General features: G+C 38.8%; 1 protein-coding gene across 1 annotated transcript in view; it reads left to right on the forward strand.

The window, feature by feature from the left end:
• The window catches only part of LOC110068654 (putative N-acetylated-alpha-linked acidic dipeptidase), a 13,695-nt gene extending 8,118 nt beyond the window's left edge, over window positions 1-5,577 (forward strand). Inside the window, exons 9-17 of the mRNA XM_020776064.2 lie at window positions 461-543; window positions 681-744; window positions 1,056-1,123; window positions 2,396-2,478; window positions 2,926-3,016; window positions 3,859-4,117; window positions 4,629-4,710; window positions 4,783-4,875; window positions 5,062-5,577. Coding sequence (XP_020631723.2) covers window positions 461-543; window positions 681-744; window positions 1,056-1,123; window positions 2,396-2,478; window positions 2,926-3,016; window positions 3,859-4,117; window positions 4,629-4,710; window positions 4,783-4,875; window positions 5,062-5,251 — 1,013 coding nt within the window. The 3' untranslated portion in view covers window positions 5,252-5,577. The remainder of the gene's footprint in view (window positions 1-460; window positions 544-680; window positions 745-1,055; window positions 1,124-2,395; window positions 2,479-2,925; window positions 3,017-3,858; window positions 4,118-4,628; window positions 4,711-4,782; window positions 4,876-5,061) is intronic.
• The last annotated feature ends 4,349 nt before the right edge of the window (window positions 5,578-9,926 follow it).

The raw sequence follows: 9,926 nt of genomic DNA on the forward strand, positions 1-9,926 counted from the left end.
CCTTTTATTTAGCCTCATATGTGTTTATAGCACAGAGGCTAATGGGGCTGAACAAACAATTGAAACTGATAATTCAAATTGAACATAACATTGTTAAGAATCCCAACTGGCCGGAGGCAAACCAGTTGGCTATTTACAAGCATGGTCAAGGATTTGAATGTGGGGCTACTGTGAAACAAATCCAGGTAGTGGTCAGAGTGGGACTCAAACCAGAGACCGCTGGATTGCGAGTCCGACACGCTGACCACTCTGTACCACCCTACCTCCTACCTCCTCAGTTTCTGGTATCAGGAAGATAGAGATTCAAGATTAAATCATTTGTTCACCGGTTAAATTCTGATGATCTCTTCCCTCTTTCCAGTCCATCCTGGCATGTCCCCCTGCCAGTTGCACATTCCTCCCATTCAACAAACTTCTTCATAGGCTAAAGCTAACCAAGGCAATATTTTTCTACCTTTAGGGTGGAGACCCCGTAGATCCATTGTTCTCTGTAGTTGGGGTGGAGAAGAATATGGTCTTTTAGGATCAACTGAGTGGGTTGAGGTTTGTATTTACCCCCTCTATTTTCATGTCAACAACTTTTTACTGTCACCATAATTTTTTTTCGTAGTGAGCTGCCTATGGTATTTTTAACTATTTTAATTTCCAGCTCACTGTTTTCTTTGAAATTCTTTTTCCAGGACAATGTTCACCTGTTATACCAGAGAGCTGTTGCCTATTTGAATGTTGACTCCCCAATAAGAGGTATCAATGATAATTTGATCATAACTACGAGATTTCCAATCATTTCTTTACATTCTAAGTGATATTGAACTGTCCTTCAGTTTTGGCATCTACCAATCCCAAACTCCACAATACAATAGCAAAGAAAAGTATTCTTATATAACAGAAATTCAAACTTTGATCATCTCTTAATTTGGGATTAGTGTTAGTCAGCTTTTGAACAACCCAACGCAGGTGAGTCCGAATTATGTATTTCTTACTACCAAAACTTGCAGACCTCCATATTATTGCGCTTGACTTGTCCATGACAATTGTGTTTTTTTCATTTTCAGGAAATTACAGTCTCTTTGTTAGGGCCAGTCCACTTCTGCATCAGGCTTTGTTTAATGCTACAAAACAGGTACATGTAAATGTGAACACGAGAATGATGTAACATTTTATATCTGCAGTGCGTGACACTTAAATTATCCAGCCATGTTGGTTTGCAATTCATTCAGAGAGCTTTGCGTCTTAACCATTCTATACATACTGCATTCTCTACGCTAAATGTTGTTTACAATAGGATTTTGGAAGTTTTGTTTATCTTTGTGTCAAAGGACCGTGCAACAAACACATTTTGATTCCCAGTAAGGTAGCCAAAGCCGAACATCAGTGCAAGAGGTTCACAGATGTATTCAAGATTAGCAGTCAATAGACATCATTTTCTGAAAAGAATACTTTCAAAACAATAGAAGAGTTCACGCTCTAAGGGGCATTATGGGTAATCAGGGCAAAGTTACAATGAAGCAAAGCCGTAAAACAAATGTTTATCTTTATATTTCCGTTCTGATTTCACATTTGGAGACGAAACATGTACTGTAGACGAAGAAACCCCTTTTCTAGGTTTACCGGTGTTTTTGAGCTGATTGAGTGATTGTTGTGGTCGTAGGAATTTTGTTACGGTTAAAACCGAATGTATTGATTAAGTCTTAGCCGCTCAAGCCACAAAAATTTCATCTCCATTACTCTGATAAGTAGGCTAATGCCTAGCTCAATCGACTCAAAAACGCTAGTAAATGTAGAAAAGGGGTTTCTATATTTACAGTATATGTTTCGTCTCCAAATGTGAAATCAGAATGGAAATATAAAGATAAACATTTGTTTTACGGCTTTGCTTCTTATTTGTCCAGATTACCCAAAATGCCCCTTAGAGCATGAACTCCTCCATTTCAGACTAAAAAGTGTCAGAAAATAAAACCTTAAGAACTTTTTAAGCGTCCAAAATCTTATGTGTCCGAAATGTTTACAGTACAGTATAAAACTTGCTCCGAAAACGCTAGTTTCCCTTCATGGAGCGACCTCTAGTTGAGACACTCAAGCTTGAGATTCATAACGCCTTGATGGAATCTTTCCTATTTCCCCCGTCAATCTGTCTGTAAAACCTTTAGGGTGCGGTGCAACTGTTGTTTTCACAGAAGCTGTTTCCGTCTAAAATGTGTTTTGTAGGCGTTAAAAAGTGTCCGAAATTTTTGCCCGAGATTCGTCCGCAGTCAGATAAAAAGTGTCTGGAAAGTTGACGTCTGAAATAAAACATCGAAATTTTAACGTCCGAAATTCTTCCAAGCAATGTAGCATTATATCTTTAGCAATTCAAAGGGATGTGCATCTTTCTGATAGATTTCTTCTCTTCCAGGTGAAAAATCCCCTCAACAGGAACCAATCAGTTTATGACAACTGGCTGGATAAATTTCCAGCTTCTGATGGAAGAACTCCAAAGTGAGTAGTCTAACATTAGGCTGATTTAGCAACAGGACGGGAACGTCAGATGACGACTGCAGGGCGCGCGCAATAACCTGGATTCTGTTCTAATTTGACCATATTTGGGTATTTGTACTGCGCGCGCTGTCGTCAAGTGACGTTTCCATTCTCTTGCTAAATCAGCCTCATATTACAGTGGAACCCCGCCTTACGGACATCCCATCAATATGGCCACCTCGTTATTATGGCCACTCTATTCAAGCCCGGAGAAAAGCTCTCAGTCACTCATTTTCTTTATTGAATAAAGAAACCCTTTAATGTGGGTACCCTGTTAATACGGCCAGATTTCTGTGACCTGTTGGTGACCTGATTAACAGGGTGCAAGTCTTTTTTTTCAAACACTCCCCTGTTTGATTGGTCTCATCATCTTCCTTACTATGGTCTTTGTTCTATTATTTTCTCTAGGGTTCCTCCTCTAGGATCAGGAAGTGACTATTCTCCATTTTGTCAGAGATCTGGAGTGCCATCAGCTGATATTAGATATGTTTTTGACATGGTAAGTTGTTGGCCTGTCACTGTTAAAAGTGCAAATTAGAGCTATACCTAAATATAAGCACCTTCCTTCTTTCCATCCCTTCAAATGAAAGCTATTTCAGAGTGTCAGTTTCAGGTGGTGCTGTTAATTGCGTTGTACAAGGTGATTCTAACTTTTAAGTCTGCGGATAAAACCCTAGTGTGTGACCATTCAAATGAAAGCTATTGAGCAGTACTTTCATGTGGTACTGTTTATTATGCTGTACGAGGTGGTTCTAACTTTTAAGTCTGTGGATAAAACCCAAGTGTGTGACCATTCAAATGAAAGCTATTGAGCAGTTCTTTCATGTGGTACTGTTTATTAGAGTTAATGGTTTGAACCTAGAAGTATCAGAAGATAGTCGTCTGTGATCGTCCGGGTGAGGGTACATGTAGTTCTGAAAACAACTGTAGTTGGTGACTGACGTTTCGACAACCTGAGCTGAAGTCCTCTAGAACCGACCAATGACCGCCGACAAACTTTGCACGAGTCTTCCAGCTAATACCATCATGGCTAAACTGACCAGTGACTTTCAACGGACCAGACTTACAACATCATCGACTGACTAACACTATTCACTTGACTCTGAAGATCACTTCCGCTCAGGTTGTCGAAACGTCAGTCACCAACAACAGTTCTTTTCAGAACTATCCTCACCCGGACGATCACTCAAGACGATCTACTGTCTATTATGCTGTACATGGCGTTCTGACTCGTTGAATGAAACCAAAGTGTGTAGCCATTCAAATGGGAGCTATTAAAAGAGTCTGAAAGGGTAGTAATATTATCCATTCTGAATGCTAAACCATGTTCGTCTTTTTCAGTACCGGTTTCATAACATCTCTTCATACCCTACCTACCACAGTATTCATGATACATTCGCTTATGTCAAGGAGTTTGTGGATCCTCAATTCACCACCCACTTGGCCATAGCACAGGTGTGGGCGAGCACTGCATTCCTATTAGCTGAGACCGCTGTGCTGCCGGTCAACTGTTCGGATTATGCTGCGGCGCTAAATAAGGGTGCTCTGGACATTCAGAAGAAATATGGAAGTACCCTGGAACAAAGGGGGATCTCTCTTGGTAAGTGAACTATAGAACTATAGAACGTCGCTCCAGAAAGTGATTTCATTGGTAAGTGAGCTGCAAAAATTCGAAGAAAACGAGGAATCATTGGAACTGAGTAGCAACAGTTATCGAAAGGAACTTAACAAAGCTGCATGCGTTTCTTTGGGAAAATCCATGGTTGGATTCTAAAATCGAAAAACGGATTTTGCGTTTCTTTTATACTCAATAGATTATTCCAGGACCACTCGGATCTTGGTGCATCAGAGGAACCGAAGAATCCTCTCTGGGCAAGGATTCTTCGGTTTCTCTGATGCACCATGATCTGAGTGATCTTGCAAGAAAAGAAAAAGAAAACGAGAAAAGTAGGTACATGTGCCACATCTAAAAATAACTTAAAGGGACTACCTTGGACTTCCAAAAGCCCATATGGGGAATTAACTCTCTTACTCTTTATCCGGTCTTGGTTTTAAGCGAATTCTCTAGAAAGAGTAGCAGATCTTTTATTTATAATAAAATTTGCTTTCAGAATACTTAAACCAGGCTGTTAAAAAGTTTGAAGAAGGAGCAGAAAATATGCAGTCGCTTATTGAGAATGTGGACACGTCTGAGTAAGTATGCAGCAAGGAAAAAAATTAAACCTTGTGTTCATTTTTAAGGCGTATTTTTCTCTTCGTTCCTAGTCCTTGGTCGTTATCCTTTATCAATGACCGTTTGACGGGACTGGAAAAGACTTTCCTCAACCCTGAGGGACTGCCGGGAAGGCCTCTATACTGGTACGTGGTAACTATGCCGTTAGATTGACAGTTGCTAAGGTAGAAAGTGTGGTCTTCAAGGAAATACTTCCCAGAACCAGCACAAGTGCATAAATTGCTCACCACGCAAATTGACTTAGAACTTGATGAATTTTCCCAGTGTTTGCATCCTCTCTTAATGGAAACCCTGCTTTGTTGCTTTTCCAGGCATTCAGTTTTCGCTCCAAGCCTCCACAACTCCTATGCCAGTGCCACATTTCCAGGCCTCCACGATGCTTTAATAGACGCGGCCAGCAATGGCTCCCAGAACAATACCTGGACGCTAGTTAAGGAGGAGTTGTCAAATACCATTGTCGCTATCGAATGGGCCGCGCAATTTTTGAACACTGAAGTTTAGGCAGCCAGCGTGATTATCGCGTGACGGTTATAATCGTTATCGTATAGTTACAGTTTAAAAAAATATGTAATTTAAGACGTTTCTAAAGAAGATGCACGTAATTGTGTTAAAATTATATATTGTTAATTTCAGATGTTGGCCCCGCATACGTTCTGCATAGGAAAAATATATCATGTCATCTGGTTATTTAATTGTTACGGTTTGTAAGTAGAAATTGCAATTCTGCTTCAGGGTTTTTTCATTGTTCAAGTCGATGTGACTGTCTTTGGAAGTTCTAAAGTTCTTTGCTTATTTCAAAGAGATACGCATTATTCAAAAAAAGAAAACTGTTTTGTGTGCCCGTTTTTATATATATATGTATATATATATATATATATATATATACATATATATATATATACATATATACATATATATATATACATATATATATATATACATACATATATATATATATATATATATATATATATATATATATATATATATATATATATATTCTTTTTTTTTCGGCAGAGTTTCATGATTTCAACCAGGAAATTTTTGAAGAATTTTTTAGTGTTTTTTAAAGCCTCACATTGTTCAATTGATATTTAGTGCTTTTGGATTTGTTGGGAGAACATCACTGTTGGTAGATTGCCATAATGTTCTAATTTAATTGAAAAATCACGGTTAAGTTATTTTTTAAAATACGTTGAGTTTGCAAAACAGAATTTTCAATTAAGAATTTGTAAGTTAACAGCGCATGAAGATTTAAATGGGCAGCTGCGACTTTTTTTAAAGACAAAATTGATCAGTAAAGGGAGGTAATTTTCTTTTTCAGCAGCGCCCAATAGCCAACTTTTGGTTGTACATGTTTTGATTGGTTTTCCATGACTCTAAGCCAATAGGCCTTTTACAGCAGTTGGTCACGTGAAGTGCTTTTCAAGAACACGCTGATTTAGTCATCATTGGTAATGTATGGGACTAATGTTATCAGAAATGGAATAAGCGTGGCATAGGTCTATAAATTAGTGCTCTGGCTATTTAAAACATGCTCTTTCCAGTTCTGAAATTCATGTTGTTGTAGCCAAAAGGTTCGAAATTATCGCTCAAGTGACCAACTGTTGCAAAGGGCCTATTACAGAATAAACGACGGCGCGTGCAATCTTATGTCTCCGCCTTCTAAACGACCTTGGTTTCCAATTGGCCAGGCCAAAGGAAGACCCTCACAAAACATGTCGTAAAACGTTACATGTTGATTAAAAAAGGTGGCCTCGATAGCTTTTGTTGAAGTTATCTCAAGTATTGGGTGAACAGTTTCAGTTATTATTGCGTTTTAATATTTGAATTTAATTTATTACAGAGATTTACAATGGATGATTCAACAGCAAGTCTGTGTATATAGTAGTGAATCGTGTAACAAGACAGTTATTGAGTTCAGTAAAATATATTATATTATATTATAATTTCTATATGAAAGAAGAATTTATCCGAATTCAAGGCTTTATATGTTATTTTGCTGAAGAGTATCCATTGAATAAAATTGTAAGATATTACAGTGAGAGTCCAACCGTGAAGTGAACACGGAGGATGGGGCTCCCATATGAAAAGATCAGGGATGTTCGTTTCGCTTAGGGGTGTAAATCAAGGATTTTAGTCTCACTTAGCGTGTTCATGACGAAACGCCACATTTTAGCTTACAAGGTATCTTTTGCTCTTGAAGAAATAATAAACAACCCGCTGTCTGTCCGCGTTTAAGTGGTATCTTTTAGGGGTCAAATAAAGCTCGAGTCACGCCCATATTGATCTCTTTTAGGGGTTTAATTCAAATTTTCCGACGAGCATGCCCGATGTTTTCACATTGGGTCCCCTCCCCCGAGCTCGTGAATTACAACTTAAGCCAAATTGGACTCCAGTCAGTCCTATTACTACAATTATAAATACTTCTAGAGGAGCTGAATAAATCGAAACGAAATGAAGAGAAATCACTTTTATTATCCAACTCCACTCAATAAAAGTAGAAATTATGAGAGAAACCAGTTCAAGTGTACTATGGGAACTGATTTAACAGGCTCGTTCTCCTCCTAGTTCTCTTTGGCGCTAGCAACGTAAAACCAAGCTCAGAGTTTGGTTTGGACATCAAATCACTTTGTGAAACATTTTTATAGTGTACTAGTGTACTATTGTAATAGTATACCCTATTACGTACGGTAACAATGATCGTATTTCACCAAGTTATGGGGGAAAATTTCGGTGATACGGTAAGAGTCAGAGTGCAATTTATAAGCTATCGAGCGGGCAGGCGGGTAGAATAAAAAATTCCTCGGGTATATGTACTATCCTCAAACGGAGGAAGAGATTTAATGACATTCTTTTGACAGTACCGGTTCCTCGCCACTTGGTATATTCTCTTCAATCGACCATGTCAAATTATTCATGTGGTTTGTTGACTTATATGTACTATCGACATTTTATGATAACTGCAGGAATTCTCGCGCGCTCATTGGCTAATTTTCATTGCCAATAAGCGAACAGACACATGAATTTATAATTTATGCGGTGCGTCAACGAGCGAGAGTGGACGATTTGATGAAAAAAACAAATTGACGTCAGTTTTTCATGCGTCTGTCCTGTTATTGACTCGCCTCGTGGATCCACAGCTACTTTGACAATGTTATGACGAAATTCATGATCAATAACAGGACAGGTGCATGAAAACTGACGTCAATTTGTTAAATTTAAACAGTGCGAATAGTTTTCGCGATCCGTTTCCACCGACGTACGATGCAATTACGGTGTTTGCCAGCCTAGTCACCGGAGGTTCTTCTGGGGCCTATCAGACTTCAGGCGGACAGCGAGTCAAAATAGAACTAAATCCAAAGTACTAAGTCTTTCAATAAATAACACGCAAACTGCGGTGATAGACATCTAAATATGACAATAAAACGCATCGTTCGAAAACAAAAATTGCACCTTTTTACTTGACGTTTCGTGACGTTTCATTCAAAAATACGTCAAGCCAAAAAAATATTTTTTGTTTTCCAACAATGCTTTCTGTTGTCATGTTTATCACCGCACGCGCAGGTTGCGTGTCATTTCTTGTTAAGCTACAATCGCCAAAGAAAAAGAGTATTTACTATACACGGCTCCAATGTTCAAGGGGAAAGAAGTGGGCTTGGCTCTTAATTACGGTAAGCAGGGGCGTAGGTAGCGACCGCTGTCCGTCCAAATCCGAAAACCGAATCTCTTTCTGTTATTAATTTTTATAAGTCTAAACTTGTTTTACTTTCAAAGTTTTTTCAGCATATCTCACGGTTAGTGCAGAAATCATCATAATCTAAAAATTTGCTTTTTTTTTGTAAATTGGCTCCAGACCTATAGCAATGTGAAACTAGAAAAAAAAAAAAGCACGATAACATGATTTTGGGTGATTTTCGTTTAAAAGAAACACCACATTCTGAAGCTGCTTTTTAATTGCCATTGTCAGAATTTTCACTTGTCAGAATTGTCATTTGTTTAGGCACAATGGCAGCCACATTTTACAACCAAACTACTTTATTTTACGACCAAACAAACAGTCTCTCCTTTGCTTTTATTCCACGTAATGTTATTCCGACGACAAAAAGGGAAGACAACTTGCAATCGAGCTAGTGATAGAAACTCGATGGTCAACAGTCTAAGGTCAAAGTTCACGCGATATTATCCCAGCCGCGTGATACTTAAGAAATAGTCTTTTGCTTTGATGTTATCTTTAGCTTTTCCCCGGGAGCTTTTCATAGTCTGCTTGGGAGCCGTTACGACCCAAATAACGGCTGCTAAATTAAAGAGACTGGGTAGAAGCTAAAGGCTCTATAACTGGTCCCTTGGAATTAGAGTTTTAGCGGGACTCAGTGCAAGGGTGTAACTTCCTTGACAAAACCAGAAAAACCGTAAAATGCACTGGACAGAAAAATCCGAAAAACCCCCATCATGGTTCAAAAACCGAAAACCAAAGACTGAATTGGAGAAAACTCGCAAACCGCACAAGTCAACCGAAAAACCGCAGTCATTAAGTGCGAAAACCGAAAAACCGAACCAAAAATTAGCCAAATCCGCAAAACCGAAAATCCCATGGTTTTAGATCGAGTAATATTACTAGAAGTATGTAATCATAATTTTAGCTTTTTTTAAATCGATTTTAAATTGACCCATTTGTATTTTAGCTATCCACGGTGAAGTGATGGAAAAGAAACAAATTCGCCCCCAAGGCCCCAAAACTCTCTCTTTGACTTCCACTGTTCCCCGAATATTGTTTTTAAGTATAAGTGAAAAATAAAAGGGATTGAATTTGAATATATAGCAGCATTTTCTTCCCCTCCTCGTATATCACACCGCCGTTGCAAGACACCCCCTCCCCGGCTCCGGGAGCTTTCTGTTGTCACAGAAATAGGTGCAAAACGTGTCCTTTCACTACAGAGGGAACAACGTCTTATACTATTTTCTCTACCAACGAACAAAGACGAATATGACATCACATCTCCTGCTCATCTTCTAATCCCATTTATATGACACAGTGCAACAAATGCAACGTTCAATACATAGGAGGCGAGACTAAACGCCATCTCAGCACAGACGCGCAATCTAAAAAGCCATCACACAACGACACATTGATCAACCCACCGCCGTTTCAGATCACTTTACCCTTCCTATGGAC

Source organism: Orbicella faveolata, unplaced genomic scaffold (assembly GCF_042242905.1).
Source record: "Orbicella faveolata isolate gen_17 unplaced genomic scaffold, um_ofav_v1 contig_27, whole genome shotgun sequence".
In the NCBI taxonomy this organism is placed as follows: Eukaryota; Metazoa; Cnidaria; class Anthozoa; order Scleractinia; family Merulinidae; genus Orbicella; species Orbicella faveolata.